This window comes from Engystomops pustulosus, chromosome 8 (assembly GCF_040894005.1).
Source record: "Engystomops pustulosus chromosome 8, aEngPut4.maternal, whole genome shotgun sequence".
NCBI classification, from domain to species: domain Eukaryota; kingdom Metazoa; phylum Chordata; class Amphibia; order Anura; family Leptodactylidae; genus Engystomops; species Engystomops pustulosus.
This window is the reverse complement of record NC_092418.1, coordinates 48,979,872-49,002,752: the sequence shown is the minus strand read 5'-3', so window position 1 is coordinate 49,002,752 and position 22,881 is coordinate 48,979,872. Positions and strand designations below refer to the sequence as shown.

Sequence of the window (22,881 nt, the reverse complement as noted above, 5' to 3'; positions counted from 1 at the left end):
CCCAATTAAAAGAAAAGCTTTTACCCTCTGTTCAGGGCTCACACGGGCAATGTATTTTTTTGCTTCAAATTTGTTTCGGTGTTTCATGCATATTTCAACATATGGCTGTTTAAAAGGGGAAAAAAAAGACATTTTTTTTTTTTTTTCAAATGGGGTTGTATTTTTACTTAATACCTGAATTTGTATTAATCCCTAACAGTTAGCTCTATTTTTGCCTCAATGACTAGGCAAAGTTGTTTTTAAACTTTTTAATATGACAAATCAACAGAAAATTATGACAGCAATTTTTTTTCACATATAATACAGAAAAGCTAGCAGTTTTCTGATATAACTGTATTTAAAATTCTGCTCACAAGTAACCTCAGCGGTCACATGAGGTTCATGTGGTGGATCAAATGACTGAGGTTTCGAACATTCTATAGAATTCAATTGTATTGCACTACATTCTATGAGCTATTAGACCCCTTATATTCGGACATCCTAAAGGGCCTGAAAAATGTAAAAATTTTTTAAAAACCCACTCTTGCTCCCTAGTATGCACATACAACCAAATGAATTTAACTCCTTCACACTGTGCCATACATGCACAGCGAAGAGGTTGTATGAAGAGGGCTCACAGGGTGAGCCCTCTTCATAGAAGTAGGGTTTGCCGCCTATTGCAGAAAACACCAAGCGCTAATACTGCGTTCGGTACTAGCACCGATCATGAGTATTAACACTTACGATGCTGAGCGCCGCCATCTTTGTTCTGATCGTCGCTCTCCGGGACGTTATCGGGGAGTGGCAAACTGTTACCATTACAGCCTCGGGTCTTCATTAGACCATAGGCAGCAAGGCTTCTGAAGATTTGTTACAATTAGCCAGTGGTTTATTGTAGTGAATCCTATAAAAAAATGCCATATACTGCAATACAGTAGTATTTCAGTATATGGTAAAAAAACAATTAGACCATCTATGGTTAAAGTACCAAAGAAGGTATAAAAAAAAAAAAAGGAAAAAAAAATTAAAAATTTTAAAAAAATAAAAATTCAAATCACCCCCCCTTTCCCTAGAACTGATGTTACATTAAAAATCAAACATGTTAGGTATCGCACCCAAATGTCTGAAACACTGCTTTTACATCACATAAAACAAATGTCATACGAAGTGATCAAAAGGTCGCACAGTCCTCAAAATAGTAGCAATGAAACAGTCAGATCATTTTGCAAAAAGTCAATTTCATTTCACAGCTTCGTACACCAAAGTATGAAAAAGTTATTAGCGTCAGAAGAAATACCATTTTCTAAAGGGCATTGTTTTGACACATCTCCCTTATATGGGTCAATATAATCATAGAGATACTTAGAGACAGATTTTTTTTTTCCATTCAAAGAATTTTATTGATTAACAGTTGAGACGGATTTAAAACTATACCAAATTTTTTGTTAGATTTCAATACCTTAAAAAAACTTTTTATATACTTTGGTTTAAGATGTAATTTTTTAAAATTTAATTTTATCTTTTAGGTAAACCCCTGGGTTTCGGAACAATAATGAAATTGTTTATTGCTAATATATACGGCTTCACTAATCAATCGCAGCAGTGGGAGTACTTGTAGCAACCCATCTTTGCCCACACGGGGGAGGGGGGGGCAATTGGTGGCAAGATGGCAGAGCTCATGCCTGCATAAACCTTCAGTGCTTGCTGTATAATACAGCAGACATCCATTGAGAGGGATGAGTTCATAGGCCCTCTCCATACAAGGTTAACAACTGTTAACCCTTCCCGACATTTGACATAATAGAACTGCATGGCGGAAGATGTGTTCCCGCATTTTGCACTATTATTACGTCAAGCTTTTGACACTTTGAACTTCATGTTACTTGAAAACTGTAGATAGTATGTTTTGCATTTATTTATGAGAAAATCAGATATTTGGTGAAAATGGGGAAAAATTCTTAATTTTCAAAATTCAAAATGTTCTACTTTTTCCACATATAGTCATAACAGCAAAAAAACTAGATAACTAACATTCACCGAATGTTTACTTTATTTTCTCCATGGTTATTTATGCATACTCTCATTTTTGTAAGATGTTATGGGGCTTTGAACTTTAGGTGCGTTTTTTCACATTTTTATAAAAAATACAAAATTGTGCTTTTGAGGGACCTGCTCAAGTTTCAAGTACCTTTGAGAGGCCTAAATAAAAGTAAAACCCCATAAATTTCCCCATAGAAACTACACCCCTCAACGTGCGTAAAACAACTGTTATGAAGTTTGTTATGAAGGGGTTAAAACAAAATCGGATGCAATTTTGAAATTAGAGTATTCCGATAACTGACACTCGCCTCTAACATCCGCTATTGGAGATTCCTCCAATCACAGGTGTTAACCCCTTACACGTGTAAGGGGCATTTCAAGTGATTAACCCCCTGCGCTCCTGCAGGGGTCCTGCCTCCTAGCAAAAAAAAACACCACATATTTGGTATTGCAGCGTCCGTAACAATCTGTACAATAACTCAGAAACATATTGGACCCGCTCGGTGAATGCAGTAAAAACAAAACCCCAAAAACTCACCAAAAATGTAAATTTTTCATATAATTCCTTCACAAAGATGTTTCAAAAAGTGATAAAAATAATAATAGTCAATAATAGCCAAAATAGTACCACGGAAAAGGACAACAACTCAATAAGTAAAAAATAAGCCCATATTCATCGCTGTCAACCACAAAATATTAAAGTTATGTCTCCGAAAAGATGACGATACGAAAATAAATGAGATTTTCTCTATATTAGTTTTTCTTCAGTAAAATTGTAAAAATATATAAAAAACAATATAAATGAGGTATCACCGTAATCGTAGATTATACATTCAAGAGTTAATAAAATATCATCAATAAGCTAATGGCTTACTAAAATGAAGTATTTGTAAAGTGCATCTCATGTCGTGAAAAAAAGCCCTTATATGTCCAAATTGCCAAAAAAAACCCCCGAAGATTGTATACGAAGTGACAAAGCATAATCTGCTCTGAATGGCGCAGCTTCCCTTCGATGCCCTGGCGTGTGCCCATAAAGCAGGTTACCACCACATATGGGGGATTGTTATACTCGGGAGAGATTGGGTATCAAACTTTGTGGAGCGTTTTGGTATTTTATCCACTGAGAGTGTGTATATTTTATGAAAAACACATTCATTTAGCCAAAATAATTTTAATTTCAAAATTGCATTTGATTTTGTTTTAACACCTGTAAAACAACTTAAGGGTTAACAAACTTCATAAAAGTTGTTTTATGCACGTTGAGGCATGTAGTTTCTATAATGGGGTAATTTATGGGGTCTTACTTTTATTTAGGCCTCTCAAAGGTACCGTATATACTTAAGTATAAGTGGACCCAAGTATAAGCCGAGGGCCCCCAATTTCCCACCAAAAACTGGGAAAATCTATTGACTTGGGTATAAGCCGAGGGTGGGAAATACATTGGTCACAGCCTCCCAGTATATAGCCAGCAAGCCTTCAGTAGCATACTGTCAGCCAGCGCCCTTTAGTAGCCAGCCTGCCAGCCCCCTTTAGTAGCCTGCCAGCCAGCCCTCTTTAGTAGCCTGCCAGCCAGCCCCCTTTAGTAGCCAGGCAGCCCCCAGTTTGCCCAGCACATAAAGAAAATAAACTTACATACTCACCTTTGGGCGGCCTCGATGCTCCGTGCAGCTCCTTGATGATCTGGTTCCTGCTGCTCCTCTTCTGTCTGCTGTAACAGCCGCCAGAGACACGGCCATGCACTCTGCCAGCTGTTACAGCAGACAGAAGAAAGAAGAGGACCCGCGGTAACGGGAGCAACGCGGAGAAGACAGAAGAGGAGCCGTGCTGAGCATGGGGTGCGCCAGTGTGTAAGTTTATTTTTTTTATTGACTCGTGTATAAGTTGAGATTATTTTTTTTCAGCACATTTTTTGTGCTGAAAAACTCAGCTTATACATGAGGAGTATATTGGGTACTTGAAACCTGAGCAGGTCCCTCAAAAGCATGATTTTGCGTTTTTTATGAAAATGTGAAAAATTGCACCAAAAGTTCAAAGCCCCATAAAGTCCTACAAAACTATGGAGACATAAAGTAGACATTCGGTGAATGTTGGTTATTTAAAGTATTTTTTGCTGTTCTGACTATGTGTGGGAAAAGTAGAACATTTTGAATTTCAAAAATTCTGAATTTTTTTTTAAATTTTCACCAAATATCTGATTTTCTCATAAATAAATGCAAAACATACCACCAAAATTTTGTAACTAACATGAAGTACAAAGTGGCATGAGAAAACAATTTTAAAATCACTTGGATATGTTAAAGCGTAAAGTTATAACCACTTTTAGTGACACAAGGCTGATTTGAAAAAACGGGCCGTGTCAGGAAGGTGAAAAGTGGCTTTGGCATCAAGGGGTTAAATATATGACTTTCTATTCTCTCAATAAATAAAAAATTATTAAAATCAGAAGAACAAAAATTACCAGATATCCTATTGGAGATTTTTTACTTTTCGAAAAATTCTCCAACTCTTCCCAATCTTCTTTTTCTGCCAATGCAGACATTTTGAGCCACCAATACCTGACGACACAAAAAATAATATTAGCCACGGTTAGCAGAACTATTTTTTTTTATTCAATGCAAATCTTTATATGCTGACAACATAGTAAGTATTTTTTAAAATAGTGCACCATCTTACAGTTACTTCAGGGGAACAAACAATTCAAAAACTGAAGTGTTGCGAAGAGGAGCTCTAGTCACCCGCATTCCAGGATAGTAAAGTATGGTGCTGACATAGGAAGGAGTTACATTTACCTATTACAAAGATTGGATAAGGCTTTATAAAACTCTAAGGTGGGAACAGAAAAGAAAATATTTAATAATTTTGCATTTTTCAGTCATACCATCCTTTACCTTTTATCTGGAATCTTAAAGTCTTTATAAAGCTGTTCTGCCTTTTTTTGCAGGCCATCAAGAATTAAATTATAGATGGTGTCATGTAATGAATAGTCTACATAAGGTTTATCCATTTTTTCCTGTAGCGAACGTTGAATTCTTATTAATTTGATTTGATCCTCTGTAGCCTAAAAATAGGAATAAGAATTAGATCCATACTAAACCTTCCAAAAATCAAAGCAAAAAACAGAATAACCGCAAGCAACAATGCACAGAAAGGCAACAGAAAATAAAATGATATTTAAAGCTAACCTGTCACTACACAAATGCCCGTACCTTCTTCTGTAATATGTAAGCGCCCTAAAGGTGTGAATGTTTCAAGGAGTGGGCAGAGCAGACTGCCTGCAGGAGGCATGGTTGCTTGACTAAAAAAGAATCCATGGATCCAGCTTTCAGTAAGGGATAAAACCGCCTTTATTCGTCAATTACATGGCATCCAAACAGCAGCACACAGTTATATATGGTATCATCAACGCGTTTCTAGCACTGAAGTGTGCTCTTACTCATGACTAAAGATTGTGAAGGAGTGGCAGTGATTCATACACCTGTGGTCTAACCTAGACCCTCCCTTATTCACATTCTCTACGTAAATCTTAAACCTAGTTGACATTACGTATAAAACATAAAAGGATTGTGTTAGTTCCCCCTAATGGGAAAGTAAACATGACGCATATTATACTATCATCATTTAGCATCCGACCTGTCAAGGACGCCTTTTGCTTTTCCTGGTAATTGGTATCGTGACCTATCACGTGACTTGTTAGTCCTTACATGTGACATAGTATGTAGATCTCCTTTCATTGTCAGGGTAACCAGATCTTAATCCTGGTTACAGAATATCTAGCTAGCGTCACTATGGGGGTCATTTACCAAGGGCCCAATTCGCATTTTCCCGACGTGTTACCTGAATATTTCCGATTTGCGCCGATTTTCCCTGTATTGCCCCGGGTTTTTGGCGCATGCGATCGGATTGTGGCGCATCAACACCAGCATGCACGCAACGGAAATCGGGGGGCGTGGCCGAACGATAACCCGACGGATTCGGAAAAACCGGTGCATTTTTTTTAAAAAAGTGTCGCGGGACATGAGCTAACCTTCACCAGGTATAGGATGGTGCATTCCGGCGGACCTCGGGGAACTTCAGCGCACCAGCGACATCTGGTGGACGTCGGAGGAACTGCCTTAGTGAATCGCCAGAAGACCCGAATCCACCGCACAGAACGCGCCGCTGGATCGCGAATGGGCCAGGTAAGTAAATCTGCCCCATTCTCTCCACGCTGTGCGCCCATCTCCATCCCACAGATCCATCCTGGACCAACTTCGGAAGTCCGATAGTTGGACTTCGGACTTCCGAAGTTGGCCCAGGATGTGGACACCCTTGTGTTCCGCCTACACTGACATCTAAGAAGCTGCGTTCTGTGCATGCGCAGAACGCAGGCTGCGATGTCATGGCTATTGCGCATGCGCAGAACCTAGCTTCACAGACGAGTGCACGCAGCTACCAGGAGCCAAGCGCTGAAGATGTCAGGGTAGGCGGAACGCAAGAGGCTACTGGGGCGTGGAGTATCCGAGCCATGTAGCCTCAGCTCTGGCTACTCCACGCCCCAGTAGCCTCTTTAGAAAATTTGAATATTGGGTCACAAAAGAAATAGGCCTAATAAGGGCTATACTACTCTACATTAGAGGAACCTGCTACCCGATCTACCTTAATAGGTAGATCCGTGGTGGTAGGTTTCCTTAAATATTTTACTTATAACCATCTGTTTCTGATACATAGCTTTTTATGTAAATGTGTAGTCCAATAAATTTTTGGATATCTTAGGGTTTTCATTTGTTGCTAATCTATGGTTATCAGCCTCCTATTCACAGGCCAGGGCTAGAAAAAAGCAACTCCTGTAGTAACCAAATGTGATGTGATGCCGTATAAAGGAAATTCTGCCTTGTACCTTTCATTTGATAGGGAAACAAAGCAGATTTTAGAGCCTATGAGTAGACATCTATGATTAGAATATTTGTATAGAGTGGTGGAAATAAATATCTGATCCCAGGCGGATTTTGCAAGTTTTCCCATCTACAAAGAATGGAGAGGTTTTGATTTTTATTGTAGGTACACTAAGAAACAGGATCTTAAAAAAAAATCCAGAAAAATCACATTGCATGATTTTTAAATAATTAAATAAATTTTATTGCTTTAAGTAAATATTTGATCCCCTACCAAGAAGCAAGAATTCTGGCTCTCTCAGTCCTGTTAATTTTTCTTTAAAAAGCTCCTCCCACTTTACACTCATTACCTGTCCACTCTCTCAATCACACTCCTACCTCTCTACCATGGCCAAGACTAAAATTGTTTTTATGGCAAGCAGCTCGATGAGAAGACTATTGGGACAATTCTGAAATGGAAGAAACACTAGATGACCCTAATCTTCCTTGAACTGGACTGGTATTCATGCAAGATCTACACTCACCGGCCACTTTATTAGGTACACCTGTCCAACTGCTCGTTAACACTTAATTTCTAATCAGCCAATCACATGGCGGCAACTCAGTGCATTTAGGCATATAGACATGGTCAAGACAATCTCCTGCAGTTCAAACCGAGCATCAGTATGGGGAAGAAAGGTGATTTGAGTGCCTTTGAACGTGGCATGGTTGTTGGTGCCAGAAGGGCTGGTCTGAGTATTTCAGAAACTGCTGATCTCCTGGGATTTTCACGCACAACCATCTCTAGGGTTTACAGAGAATGGTCCGAAAAAGAAAAAACATCCAGTGAGCGGCAGGTCTGTGGGTGGAAATGCCTTGTTGATGCCAGAGGTCAGAGGAGAATGGGCAGACTGGTTTGAGCTGATAGAAAGGCAACAGTGACTCAAATCGCCACCCGTTACAACCAAGGTAGGCAGAAGAGCATCTCTGAACGCACAGTACGTCGAACTTTGAGGCAGATGGGCTACAGCAGCAGAAGACCACACCGGGTGCCACTCCTTTCAGCTAAGAACAGGAAACTGAGGCTACAATTTGCACAAGCTCATCGAAATTGGACAGTAGAAGATTGAAAAAACGTTGCCTGGTCTGATGAGTCTCGATTTCTGCTGCGGCATTCGGATGGCAGGGTCAGAATTTGGCGTCAACAACATGAAAGCATGGATCCATCCTGCCTTGTATCAACGGTTCAGGCTGGTGGTGGTGGTGTCATGGTGTGGGGAATATTTTCTTGGCACTCTTTGGGCCCCTTGGTACCAATTGAGCATCGTTGCAACGCCACAGCCTACCTGAGTATTGTTGCTGACCATGTCCATACCTTTATGACCACAATGTACCCAACATCTGATGGCTACTTTCAGCAGGATAATGCGCCATGTCATAAAGCTGGAATCATCTCAGACTGGTTTCTTGAACATGACAATGAGTTCACTGTACTCAAATGGCCTCCACAGTCACCAGATCTCAATCCAATAGAGCATCTTTGGGATGTGGTGGAACGGGAGATTCGCATCATGGATGTGCAGCCGACAAATCTGCGGCAACTGTGTGATGCCATCATGTCAATATGGACCAAAATCTCTGAGGAATGCTTCCAGCACCTTGTTGAATCTATACCACGAAGAATTGAGGCAGTTCTGAAGGCAAAAGGGGGTCCAACCCGTTACTATCATGGTGTACCTAATAAAGTGGCCGGTGAGTGTAAACTTGTGGGGTAAGAATGATTCTGAGAAAGGTCAGGCATCAGCCCAGAACTACACAGGAAGACCTGGTCAATAATAATAATAATCTTCATTTATATTACTAATGTACAAAGAAAAAATGTGTCAATAAGGCAAGAAATGGTACATGAACAAATATACTTTTATTAGAGCAATGACCAAAAAATCTGACCAGACAAAGTGGACACATTAAAACTTGTTAGAAAATGTACATAAGTACACACAACCAAGATATAGTTGGATTTTTTCATATTTTTAATCTTCATTTATACAGCGCCATCAAATTCCGTAGAGCTTTACAAGTCAATGACCTGAAGCAAGTTGGGAACAAAGTGTCAAAGATTACTGTAAACAGAGTCATGGATTAAAATCATGTAGGGCTTGCAAGGTCACCCTGCTCATGCCAGTACATGTCCAGGCCCATTTGAAGTTCCCCAATGACCATTTGGGTGATCCAGGGGAGGCACGTGAGAAGGTCATGTGGTCAGATGAGATCAAAATACAACTTTTTAATTTATCAACTCCACTTGCTGGGTTTGGAGGCAGAAAAAGGATGAGTACAACCTTAAGTCCCAAACGTAAAGCAGAGGGTGGAAACCTCATACTTTAGGGGGGGGGGGGTTCTGCAAAGGGGACAGGACAACTGCACCGTATTGAAGGGAGGACGGATGGGGCCATGTATCTCAAGATTGTATGCAAAAAATCTCTTTCTCTCAGTAATAGCATTGAAGAAGGGTCGTAGTTGAGTCTTCTGGTATGACAATGACCCAAAACACACAGCCAGGGCAACTAAGGAGAGGTTCCGCATGATGCATTTCAAGGTCTTGGAGTGGTCTAGCCAGTCTCCGGCAGACCAGGCCCTACGCATAGACACAGTAAGTTGTGAACTGCACAGTCTTAAAACCATAATGACTGCTATCCCAACCAAAGAAGCACATATTGGAGTTGGAGTCTGCTTATAAGATGGAATAGCAGGTAGTCTCAGCTAATTTTCAGCTAGTTGCCAACAGGATCAGTTCTGTGGAAGTAACCCAATATGTGCATCAACAGTGTTTTGGACCGACACTCGCAGCAGATATAACAGCTGTGTGACATGGTGGATGACGTGGAAAACCACAATAGAAGCAATCAAATAAGGATTCGGGGCCTGCCAGAGAAAGTTTTCCACCAAGATCTTATGGCTGCCCTGTGAAAGGTCTTCAATCCTTTCCCGGGTCCCCCGGAATGTCATGAAATTAGACAGGGCACACAGAGCCCTTGGCCCTAGGAACCCTGAAGATCATAGGCTACGTGATGCAATTTGCCGCATTCACTTTTTTTTTTAAAACTGTTTATTGAACAATATGCATAGCTTTACAGATTAATACAATAAATTACTAAAACATCACCATGTCGTGCACATGCTTATGATCACTTATACTATGCAAGTCACAGTAGATCAAGTTATACAACAGTGCGTATGTGCTAGTCATCAATATCTAATAGACATGGAGGCATGAGTCCGTACAGATCATTGATTTACATAAACCAAAAGAGACAGAACCAATAAAGATTAACCATATAAACTAACATGCCCTTGTGACTGTTTCCTTTTGTATTTTGGTCTGAGTGAATGCGAACTTTGCTTGCCCAGCTTACATTTAGTATGGGCCTCAAGGACTCGGCAATATCCACATTTGGACTACACATTTTATCAGAGATTATGTCGCAATTCAGTTATGGTATAGGCTGTCAGAGAGGAGTCACACCATGCACCCCATACTTTATTAAATTTCTCCGGGCGCCCCCTATTCTTATACACTATTTTATAAACTAACCAGTTTCTTCCATTGTGAGCAAGTGGGAGGCCTATCTCCCATTCAGCGTAAAGCAATAGATTTCCTAGCCATGAAGCCGCATTCACTTTTATTCATTAAAAGAGGACATTATGCTTAGAGCCATGGAAGTTATCAAGTATGATGGGGCTAGGCTGCAACTTCTTGCAGACCTGTCTTGTGTTATCCTGGCTAAGCGCAGTTACCAGCGTCCCCTCCTGGATTCCTTGAGAGAGGCCCAGATAGCTCAACATTGGGGTATCCCTTTCAATTGCTGATAAAGACAGTGAGTGCTACTCACATTAGAGACCCGTCTAACGTGGACCTTGTGGTTGAAGCTCTCTGTATTCCCAAACCACCTAGGTGTGAGCAGACTACCTTTTTCCTTGTATCCCAGGAATGTCTGTGAGAGACTATTGTTAGTCCGCCTCTTTAGATAGTTTGTAATTTGTTGTCGCAGTTTTACTCTTAATGCTCATAAGCAGATTCTGAGCTTTTGTACTGGTTGAGGAAGGAGTTATTGTTGCTGCTGTTTGTCGTCATTGTCTGGGTGTTCCCCTTGTAATGTACATTTGTGCTACCTTTGCTTCCCTGTGCGTGTCCCATTTGTGTACATCCTGATACTATTGTCATATCTGTAGCCCATTGTAGCAGACTGCGGGACTACCAGCCCTGTAGCTCAGTTTTTCCAATTTCTGTTTAACACCCCGGAGAAGAGGTCCAACGTTCTCCATCAGATGCACAAGGAGGGGGTCCATATACAGATCCCTGGTACGTTTTATCCACCCAAGAGCACCAATATCTTTTATTCTAATGCTTTGCGGCGGGACAGGTGAGCATATCCATAATCCGGTATTGCAGAATTTTTTAGGTCCTACTACGAATTGCTTTATAATCTTAAACTCAGTTGGGAGATATGGAATAGAATAGAAGTGACGTGCAGTCGGAACACCAGCGCATTGACAAGATCTATGGATGCAGAGCTCAAGTCTTCCCTTATTGACAAATACGTGACTGAAACAGGAACCCCTGTCTTGTGCTCAAATGGAACCAGAGCTTCAGAGAATTTTGAGGGACTTTCCCCTAGGACAGTGGTGGCGAACCTATGGCACGGGTGCCAGAGGCGGCACTCTGAGCCCTTTCTGTGGGCACCAGGGCTATCTTCCCAGCACACCAGACAGAAATTTTTCCTGCAGTTACAGTCAACTTCGAAGCAAAGATGCTGCTTTCCGTGATATTTTAAAGTGATACTTGCTTGGCTACTTGGGACCGTAGGAAGAGGGAGAATGTGTAGACAGGGCCTAATTATCCATGAAGGACCTCCTGCTGGCCCCATGATTCTCTGTGTACAGAGCGACACTGGAAATAAGCTACAGTTATGCAAATTTTCCCTCCTTCTTTCTACTGTGTTGGTGTACTCGTGAGGCCAGTATGATTGAACGTTGTTGAAGAACAGGGAGCAATAAGTTATTGCTTTAATTTTTGATTGGCACCGCGCGATAATTGAGGGTTTGGGTTTGCAGTTTTAGCACTCGGTTGCTAAAAGGTTCGCCATCACTGCCCTAGGTAAAAGTCCGGGGCCTGGCGACTTTAACAATCATTTCTATAAAAACATGCTAGAATCTCTTTCCTCCTTCCTAGTCAAAATGTACAATTCCATTTTGGCCACCTGTGGCTTTGCCCAGCAAACCTTAGAAGCTTCCATTACAGTGATCCCCAAGCCAAGGAAGGATCTGTCTACTGACCCATTTCTTTCTCCATACACAGAGAACGCCTTTGAAAGAGTCGACTGGTCCTTGCTGCGCAGTCGTTTTTACAGATGGGGCTGGGCTTATGTATGGTGACCAGGATGTTTGCATTATATCAATGTCTTACAGCCAGAGTAAAAAGTATATTTTTTGAGCCTCTCATTATCAAACGGGACAAGGCAGGGTGTCCCCCTCTCGCTCTCCCCTCTTGCCCCTTTTGTTCATAATTGTGATAGAACACCTTGCCAATGTCATCCATGGCAAACATAGGGGGAATCACAGTCAGACACCACACGTACCGTATCCTGAACCCCACCCCCACTGACTGGTGACTGTCCAAGGATATAACTTTCTTTTTCCGGATAAAGGCAACGCTCGCAATTTATAAAGACATGGCTAGAAAACAGCACATATAAGGTATGATTGCTGATTTAGAAGCAATGCGTCTGGTGACAGGTTCCCTTTAAGTGAATTCAAGGCAAACCTCTCAAAGACTGAAGCGCTAAATCTGTCGCTAACAGAGAGGCTGAGGGCTCTCCTTTCCCAATCCTTCACATTCCGCCTTGACATATCGGGCATATAGATTCCACGAGACTTAGAGCAAATTATTCCATTGAATTTCACTCCCTTGTCATCTAAAAATTTTTGGGTGCCCTACGTGACTGAGACAGGACATCCTGATCATGGTTTGGTTGCATAAACGTGATCAAAATGGACATGCTTCCAAAATTTTTATACGTTTTTCAGGTGGTCCCGATAGTTCTCCCTCGCTTCTTTTTCCAAAAGCTAGAGGAGGCAATCAGCAAATTTGTTTGGAGGCAGTCCCACCAATTAGACGTGATGTCCTCTGCAGATCCAAAGACAGGGGTGGTACGGGGCTTGGAATATACAAATGAAAGGTAATCAATCCAGCTCCCCTTATAAAAAATTCATTTGTAGGGACTGAACCCGTTCCAGCTAAAGACTGCAGACATGGAGGGGAAGAAATCTCAAATGATTGTAAATTTAATACATGGTTTAAAAATTCAAAAAAATCTTTATTTCCGTCAATAGTAAAAAACTTGAGACCATCATGATGGTGGAGAATAAAATAACTGGCGACGCCTTTTGAACCGATCGCGGCTCTTCATACCTTCATACCTGTGTTCATGGTGTGAATGAACAGACTAAGTAGAGGGGCAATAAAATATTGTGTAATGAATGATGTGACAGGTGGGACATACTCTGAAAGGGGGAATGGTCACAGCATAGGTGTATGAAAAGCAAGAAGGAAAGTAAGCATATTAATTGTTAAATGTAACAAAAGTAGCAGATGTGCTATAAATGTACGATACTGCGTGGAAACTGAAAAAATGGCAAAATAGCATGTTTTGAGATATGCAAGACACAAGTATCACTGAGAGCCGCGATCAGCTTGAAACGCCCTTTTCGGCTTGCTCTCCTCCTTATTTGACAAACTCCGCTTTCCGCCAGCTGTTGGGAGTACACCATTTTTGTGCTGGAAACGTGATGCTTGGCCCTGCCTTGGAAAACTTCTTGGCCCTGACATCTCTTTACTTGCTCCCCTGCATGCTCTTCAATCAGAGGATCCAGAGATGGCTCCATCATGGTTGCATTATCTCCAGCTAAATTCTTTCCTAGTAAGATCTAACATATCATGGGCACTAAAGAGGGAGCCTATTGTTTTTGAGGCACTTCGAAGGGAGGTGGTCCCCTCCATACTGGTCTCTTTCTGCTAACCATGGAATTTTACATGAATTTCACAGTTTAAAATCCTGTGCTGGAATTTTACTTACATTGTCACCTTCCATCTTGGAAAGGGTGTCAGAATTAAATCATTTCATATCCATGGAAAGGATGGTCACTGAAGATCACAATGGATACGATTCCTTTCACAAAAGCTAACATAAAGCCAGCCTATGCTTTGATGGCTTAGTGTTCCCCCATAATGTCCTTGTACATACTGATCCTGGGAGTAGCCGTTGATTTCATTAGAGCATTTTACTTCTTTTGTACATTAGTCTCTGAAGATTACCTTGTCCCTCACTCTTCTGTTCCTTTGTAACTTATGCCAAAGCTTTATGTCGGCCTACAATTTCTGAGGTGGATATTGGCCATCTCTTTGGTCATTAATCAGAGGCACTCAAGATATGTGGACCTATTTATGTGATGTTATATATCAGCGTGTCCTATGACCTACAGATTCAGACCACATTTGTGAACAAAATTTCCATTATTTACTTGTATGCACCTTTTTTCCCCACAACATTTGTCGTATTGGTAATCTTACTGGTAATCTTTTGCTTTCCAATTTATGAAATAAAAAAAACCCCTTAAACAATCTGGAGAAGATCTTTATGGAAGACTGGGCCACAATCAATGTGTAAAACCTATGGAACCCCTCAAGATGAGGAGAGGAGAGTGGGGCAATCTAACAAAATCAAGCATATGTGTAAAAAGTAAATAATCTTTATTTATGCAAACATATACATACACAATTACAATTAAAAATTGATGAGGATATATAGGTAGTATGAATGTGTGAAAACTGGTTGAAAGGACTGGTGTATATAAGGTAGATAATTAAGAAAAACATGAATCCATATACAGGCAGTCCCCGGGTTACGTACAAGATAGGGTCTGGAGGTTTGTTCTTAAGTTGAATTTGTATGTAAGTCGAAACTGTATATTTTATCATTGTAGATCCAGACAAAAAAATTTTGGCCCCAGTGACAATTGGAGTTTAAACAATTTTTGCTGCAATGGGACCAAGAATTATCAATATAGCTTCATTACAGACACTTTACAGCTGATTATTTCAATCTGGGACTATAGTAAAGCATTCAGAAAGCTTCACCAGAAGTCAGAGGGGTCTGTCTGTAACTATGGGTTGTCTGTAAGTCGGGTGTCCTTAAGTAGGGGACCGCCTGTAAAGGCATTGGCACAGCAGTGCTCGTGCCATTGTCGTGTAAAATGAGGTGGATTGTAAATCTTGTTGCCAGTCCTTACCAGTAATGAAGGTAAATGTGCTCAGTGTCCTGGGAAGTGTCTAGGGGCAGCAGTCATCCCCGGACACTGAGCACATTTACCTTCATTACTGGTAAAGACTGGCAACAAGATTTACAATCCACCTCATTTTACACCACAATGGCACGAGCACTGCTGTGCCAATGCCTTTATATGGATTCATGTTTTTCTTAATTATCTACCTTATATACACCAGCCCTTTCAACCAGTTTTCACACATTCATACTACCTATATATCCTCATCAATTTTTAATTGTAATTGTGTATGTATATGTTTGCATAAATAAAGATTACTTACTTTTTACACATATGCTTGATTTTGTTAGATTGCCCCACTCTCCTCTCCTCATCTTGAGGGGTTCCATAGGTTTTGCATATTCTACAATTTTGTGGGGCACCCTCTTTGGTGCAACAACCTGTACAGGAAGTGGAGGCTCACTTCATCTATCCTTTTGTTCATTGGTAAGGTATTATCTCTACCTGTTTGTGCACATTACCTATGTTTATGCATGTTAAGCAACGGTGTGCCACTTTACACCTGTTGCCTTCATTATATGTACCATCTGTCCTTACCTATTACATGTGCATGCTTTGTCCATGTGTAATTCCTCCTATGTCTGCCCGGGGTGACGAATTTCTCATTTGTTTTCGCCGCCTTGCACTGTCATTCCCCCTCAGCATTGTCTGAGGATTTTCATCCTGCTTTTATCATTATGGCTTAAATAGTCATTAATAAAGTATTTTTTACTACAATTATTCAGACTCAATTTGGTCTTTCATAGTGCTTCCTTTTACCCCTTTTTCCCTCTCCCTCCTTAAAGGGGTACCTTTTGTTTTTGTGTATGCTCATGGGAAGCCTCTCTTTGGTGTGTTACTTACCATACCGGTCCAACCCACACACTATTACGTACCATATGGATCTGGACTTACTAGGTATATAGGTTTGATACCTTCACCTCCCTTCTCTCTCCCTTCCTGATTCTCCTGTTGTTTTGAGGACCTTTAACCTACTACATATCTATCCCTGTACATTTCCTGTTTTCAACCTCTGTCACAATCAATGTGTGCAAACTTAGTCAAGAAATTCAGGATATGTCTGAGCTCCAATTTGTTTCTGTACCAAATATTATCTGTATATTATATGTAATGAAATACATATTTCATCAGTTCTTTAAAAATCATACATTTTCTACATTTTGTTTTAGATTCTGTCTGTCTCTCACAGTTGAAGTGTACCTACAATAGAAATTATGAACCTCTTCGTTCTTTGTACATGGGAAAACTTGCTAAATTGGCCTGGGATCAAATGCTTATTTGCCCCCATGGTATATCGCATAGGAACCTTTACAATATTTTTTTAATATTTAGAGACCATTTCAGTAAATTAATCCCATACTTGATTACTGTAAAAGAATCCAATAGGAATTGCATTGTGTGCCAACACTTGGTAACCCGCAGGTCCCCCTGCCACTAAAAGGCAGACCCTGTCTGTTGAGAAATAGCGCAGTATCCTGACTTCACAGAGAGTGAATTATTATTGCTTATTTGTTAAAATTTTATTTAAAAATTAAGGGGGTCATTTATCTTATTCCCCCCCCCCCCCCCTTTTCTCTCATATTTGCCACATTGGCAGATCTGGGGGAAAAATGTGACTTTTTCAACTGCCTGCCAAAGATCGCTGTAACCAAATTTTTCAGTGTTGCACCCTATTTATCTTTAGATTGCAGATATTGACATTAATTAGGTAGGTAGGATAAAAGTTTAAAAGAGTTACTCAAGAATTTTGTTCAGAATATATGTATATATTTCTTTTAATAGACAATATACCAACAGACTCATTTGACAGATTTATCACCCTCTTCGATAACTCAAACAAGCCAAACCCCTCCCCACCCAAAAAAAGAGGAGAGAGAGACGAGAATTTCCAGACTACAGATAAATGCCTCCCCCCCCCACATGTTTTCCTAACTACTCACCTTAGCAGCAAAGTCATTTTTTGCTTTACTGTATTCATCTACAGCGTTCTGCAGCTCTGCAACACGGCCTTCCACACCCTGTGCAAATTAATAAATATATTGTTAAAATTTGGACAACATATAAATGCAGTTAGTCTGGTCTGTGGATTACAAATTATTTTCCATTTCTACATGGAATCTGACACATGTGAACATAGCCTAAAGGTTACAGTCCTGGAAAAGATAATCCATTACTTGTCAAATCAAAGGGGTTGTATACTATACCACTGGCCCATACTGAAGATTTTTTACTGATATGACAACTTGTGAATTTAGGTTAAGGGTAAGAGAACATGTTAACAGCATTTTGGCAGCTGTGGTAACCCAAGAATCTGCGACTGACCAACTAAAATCTATTCTGCCACATTTCATTGCTATTCTCCTACAAAATTAAGGGACTGACTGTGAGTGGCCTAAATAATACCAAGTAAATTACGCCATTATGGAAGCTACACCCCTCAACGTATTAAAAAAAACTTGTAAAGAAGTTTGTTAACCCTTTAGATGTTTTATTGGAATTAAAACAAAAGTGAAGTGAGGTCTACAATTTGAAATATTTTTAGACATTATATTAATACATTAGTTTCGGGCGTAAAATTAAACATTCCCAATTGATTAAATGAAAAAAGGATCCACAAAGTTTAATACCCAATTTCTCCCGTGTCTGAAGAAACCCCATATGTAGCGGTAAACTGCTGTATGGACACACAGCCGGACATAAAATGGAGCAGATATGCATTGTCAAATTGTACAGGCTTATAGGGGCTAATGTTTTTGCCACATGAGATGCACTTTTCTGGTACATCATTTTGGGGCATCTATAGCTAATTGATAAGATTTTATTAACTCTTTCTGGGTTGCCACAATTATGAAAATACCTAATTTACTGGTATATAGATTTTTTACATTTATTTCCCAATTTTACTGAATAAAATATAATTTGGAGAAAATCTTGTTAATTTTATCATCACCATCTTTACAAATGTATAACTTTTTAATTTTGCATCTGACAAATCTGTTTAAGAGTTTATTTTTTGTGAGAAGAGTTGTTCATTTAAGTGGTCTTAATTTTTATTTTTACATGCCTCAAAATATCACGTTTTAGAGCATTTGCTTAATGGAATTACTTAAAAATTATATTTTTTCTCAAAGTTTTATTTATTTACTTTTTTTTATGGCTTTTGCCGTGCTGGTCCAAAAGTTCTTCTTTTTAATCACAAAGATTGTTATGGACATTTCAATACCAAATATGTGGTTTTTTTTTTGTGTATTTGTGTTTTTTATACTTTATTAAGTGTGTGTATAAGAAAGTGACATTTTAGAGAACCCTATATTTTATTTATTGTTTATATATTTTAATGTTTTTATCTTATTTTTTAAAAACTTTTTTGACTTTATACAAACTTGAACCAGGGAAGCTCTGATCGCTGGTTCAAGACAAAGACACTCCACTACAATACGAATGTATTGCACAGACAGTTTATTGCACAGACAGTACAAGGACGTACTATTATGTCCAAGTGTGCTTACAAATAGATCTTTTGCAACCACCTGTTTTTTGGGGATGTGAAACTCGCCTCTTATCCAGATTTACATGGATAATTTTGGGGAACCTTTTTAATGACCCTGCCCTGAAGCTATGTTAACCAGCATAATGTAGACCATTGCAAGTAATCATGTATGCCCCAATTTACCAGGTGAGAGGAGATTAATTGCCTTGTTCTTTGGTTATCCCTTGGATATTAACCTGACCTTTCCTGTCTGGTGTCTCCTCTTGAAAAAGATACAAGCAGTTGAAATGCACATCAGGGTTGAATGTCAGGCACAGTTGAACGTGCCACCTTTTTTGGCAGAATTCCTTTAATAAGTGTGGAAATTAAAACTAAACAAACCCACTCATTTAACCTTTTTCAACCTACAAAGCCTCTCTGTATCTAACTGACTTGCAAAAGTGATCTAACTAAGACAATGTAACCAACCATATGAGATCATAATTGAAATAAACTTCAACAAACCACAGCCAGGTTGGTGACTTACTACAATTGTCTGCAATTTACACAGTGAAAAGTACCAGATAGTACAACATTAACATGGAACCTCCTATTTGTAGGTTTAGTTTATACCAGAAAAATGTGTTAAAATGTGATGTCATTTAGGCCATGCCCTCTTTACTGGCAAAGTCATATCCATCTTCATTATATCTTCATGACATAAAAATATCTAAAACTGTAAAATGTGATGCAAGCAATTCTGGATCCATCTTCTGGTCCTTTAGCTTCAAGTAATCATAGTAGTGCAGAAGCTGCCCCAACTTCTGATGCCTCTTCTGGTCAAAAGTTATTGAATGTATATATGAGGCCATAACAAGAAGCCCATGTCACAAACCATGAGACAAATAGTCATCCATTGCTGAAGAGCCAAAAATAAGATTTTAATACCTATTCAGATTCCTTAATCTCTATGAATCTAAATGAAATATGACAGATAATGCACAATTTGTAACTGCACAGTTCAATAATATTTTCAGAACACTGACATACAAGTTTTACCTTTTCTGTTGAATAGCTTGCACGAACATGAAAGTTTCCAAGTTCCAAATGATTGTCATCTTGGTTATATAGATCTTTTAGAGTCTCTGGCTCCTCATACTTACAGAACTGTTAATTAATACAACAATAATATTAGCAAGATAAGTAGGATCTTGCCGACACCCAAGAATTTAATTATTATAAGTTGTTAAGCATGTATTAAGAGGGCTCATGGTCATACAGACATTGGGGTTGCTGCATATTGCAGCAAACACCCACGAGTCAACCCACAGACGGCGTAAGGGCGCTGTCATCTTTGTTTTGATTGACGCTCCCCGATGATATTGAGGAGCGGCGATCAGCTACCATAACAGCCTTGGGTCTTTGTAACGCATTAGCAGAAACCATACAAATAATGTGTAAAAATGCCATATACTGCAATAACTCTAAGAATTCAAAAAGCATCCCTTTTTCATAGAACGGAATTAAAAATAAATAAAAATGAACAAAGAAGCATTTTTTTGTTCATTTTTATTTATTTTTAAATAAGAGGTTAAAAGGATTTTTGGTTTGTGTAGGTGGCTACAATTATACAGCCTGTCCATATTTGCACCAACTATAACTGAACTAAAGCAGGGGCAAAGAGTAAAATTAGGAAGGGGGATTACAATACTAAGCTATCAAATTTGAAGTTATTCAGTTTGGAATAAAATTAACTGAACATCCTTTGAAGGGAACCTGTCACCAGGGACCTCATTTTCACTAAAGACAGGTTACAGAAGCCCATCACATTGCAAATATTCCTTTCTGCTTTCTCTAAGCATTTGCATAACAATATAATTGTGTAGAAAATGGATACAACCTTGGCACAAATCCGCTAATTCAGGAAGCGTGGCTCAATATAAAAACATTCTTCTTTATTTGAAAGTCATGCATAAAAAGCAATCATAGGCACAAGTATCCAAGAGAGTAACCCACGGATCAATATAATTGTGTGTTATAACTTACCTGGCATCCTGACAGAATCCTCAGTGAAGTCTCAGGGGTTGTAGTCCTAGGGGTTTGGATGCATTTCCAAAAACAACATGTGACTTGTCTGTGCTGCAGACTGCTCAGCTCTTGGCCCCCACCTCTGTGCTCCTGTACAGCTCCTCCCTTCTGCTCCTTCTCAGAGGTCACAACCTGGTGAACCAACATCAGTGGGAGAGGGAAGAGCTGTACAGGAGCAAAAAGGTGGGGGCCAAGAGCTGAGCTGTCTAAACCAAAGCCAAACCCCTAGGACTAGACAGATGATTCTGTCAGGATGCCTAGAGAAGGCAGAAAGACATATTTGCAATGCAGGTGTAATGGCTTTTGTAACCTGTCTTTAGTGAAAATGAGGTCCTAGTGAAAGGTTCCCTTTAAGCCTAGAGGAAACCTTTATGCCTAGAGTGTGGATGGCCATCTCCATCTGGCCTTAAAGGCTTCAAGCATTGTCTTGTTTGCGGTCAGTATCAGCATACAGTCCTATACAGGAGGCCATAGTTATATACATGCATCAGAAAAAAATAGAAATAGGGATAGAACAAAGCGAAAAGAAGCAAAAAACCCCTAATGTATACAAGGCAAAATAAAAGTGGGTAGGTGTAATGAGTACATAGAAAAGAGCAGTACCTGTCTATATAAACTGAGAGCAATGGGGTGGTTCCGTAAGGTCATGAAGAAATCTCCACGGTTGAGCTCATTTTTCATATAGGACACAACAGTGTAAACTAAAACAAAGGAAAAAAAATTGCCATATTTGTAGTCATGAAAACTTTATACAATTGTTATAGATAATAGAAAAAATACATTTACACCTTTATCAAGGAAATACTCCCTGAACTGGTGGGTGTAGACTTACTGCTTTGATGGTTCTCACAGAAAGAAGAGGAGAATCTGCTTTATTAATCTTGGTCTCCTCCTCATTTATTCCCCTTCCCCTCCAAAGAGCTATAAATACAGCTGAAATAAGTTCATTCCATAAGTTGAAGGTTCATCTCAGCAAGGCAGGTTGAAGGAACTGACCATTAACCCCTTAAGGACGCAGCTTTTTTTCTCTAATTTTTCAGTCTCCACTTTCAAAAATTCATAACTTTTTCAGTTTTCCGTGTACAGAGCTGTGTGAGGGCTTATTTTCTGCATAACAAATTTTACTTCTCAGTGATGTTATTTATTAATCTACGCCATGTACTGGGAAGCTGGAAAAAAATTCCAAATGTAGTGAACTTCGCAAAAAATAAGAAAAAAAAAGGATTTGCATCACTTTCTTGTGGGCTCGGTTTTTAAGACTTTCATTATCCATGCCAAATGACACATATACTTTATTCTTTGGTTCAGTACGATCACAGTGATACCAAATTTCTATAGGTTTTATTGTGTGTTAATGAAAAAAAGAAATTGTTTTGCCATCTTCTGAAGCAAATAACTTTTTCTAATTTTTGTTTATGGAGCGGTGTAAAGTGACTTTTTTTTTAGAAATGAGCTGACGTTTGCTACCATCTGTGCAACCTTTTAATAACTTTTTATTATATTTTTTATGTGATGTAAAATGGTGTAAAAGAAGCATTTCGGACATTTGGGTGTTACTCTTTGTTATGGGGTTCCTCACTGTTTTTATATTTTGATAGAACAGGCATTTTGAGACATGGCGAAACCTAAAATGTTTGTGATTTTTACTGTTTATTACATTTTGTATCAGTTTAATGGGGGGGGGGGTGATTTGAATTTTTAGTTTTTTTTAATTTTTACATTTTTTTTAGATCCTCTAGGATACTTTAACCCTGGATGCTCTGATCATTCCTCCCATATACTGCAATACTACTGTACTGCAGTATATGGCATTTTTACATAGTATTCATGACAATGAGCCACTGGCTCATTGTAACAAATCTTTAGAAGCCATGCAGCCTCAGGTGAGACCCGAGGCTGTCATGGCAACTGATCGCCACTCCCTGATGACGTCTAGGGGAGCGACAGTCGTATGAAACATACTTTATTTTGGTACCCCTCAAATGTCTTCTTTTTGATGAACAATTGTAACAAAGTTGGCAACACCGCTGTCTTTTAAATGCTGCCGCTGGT

The 22,881-nt window shown here is 39.4% G+C and overlaps 1 protein-coding gene across 1 annotated transcript in view; it reads right to left on the bottom strand.

Annotated features, from left to right (window-relative positions):
• VPS16 (VPS16 core subunit of CORVET and HOPS complexes) overlaps window positions 1-22,881 on the bottom strand; it is an 83,614-nt gene that overhangs the window by 2,866 nt on the left and 57,867 nt on the right. Inside the window, exons 18-23 of the mRNA XM_072120876.1 lie at window positions 21,433-21,530; window positions 19,801-19,908; window positions 17,213-17,290; window positions 4,908-5,077; window positions 4,478-4,574; window positions 2-105 (exon numbers count right to left, since the gene is read on the bottom strand). Coding sequence (XP_071976977.1) covers window positions 2-105; window positions 4,478-4,574; window positions 4,908-5,077; window positions 17,213-17,290; window positions 19,801-19,908; window positions 21,433-21,530 — 655 coding nt within the window. The remainder of the gene's footprint in view (window position 1; window positions 106-4,477; window positions 4,575-4,907; window positions 5,078-17,212; window positions 17,291-19,800; window positions 19,909-21,432; window positions 21,531-22,881) is intronic.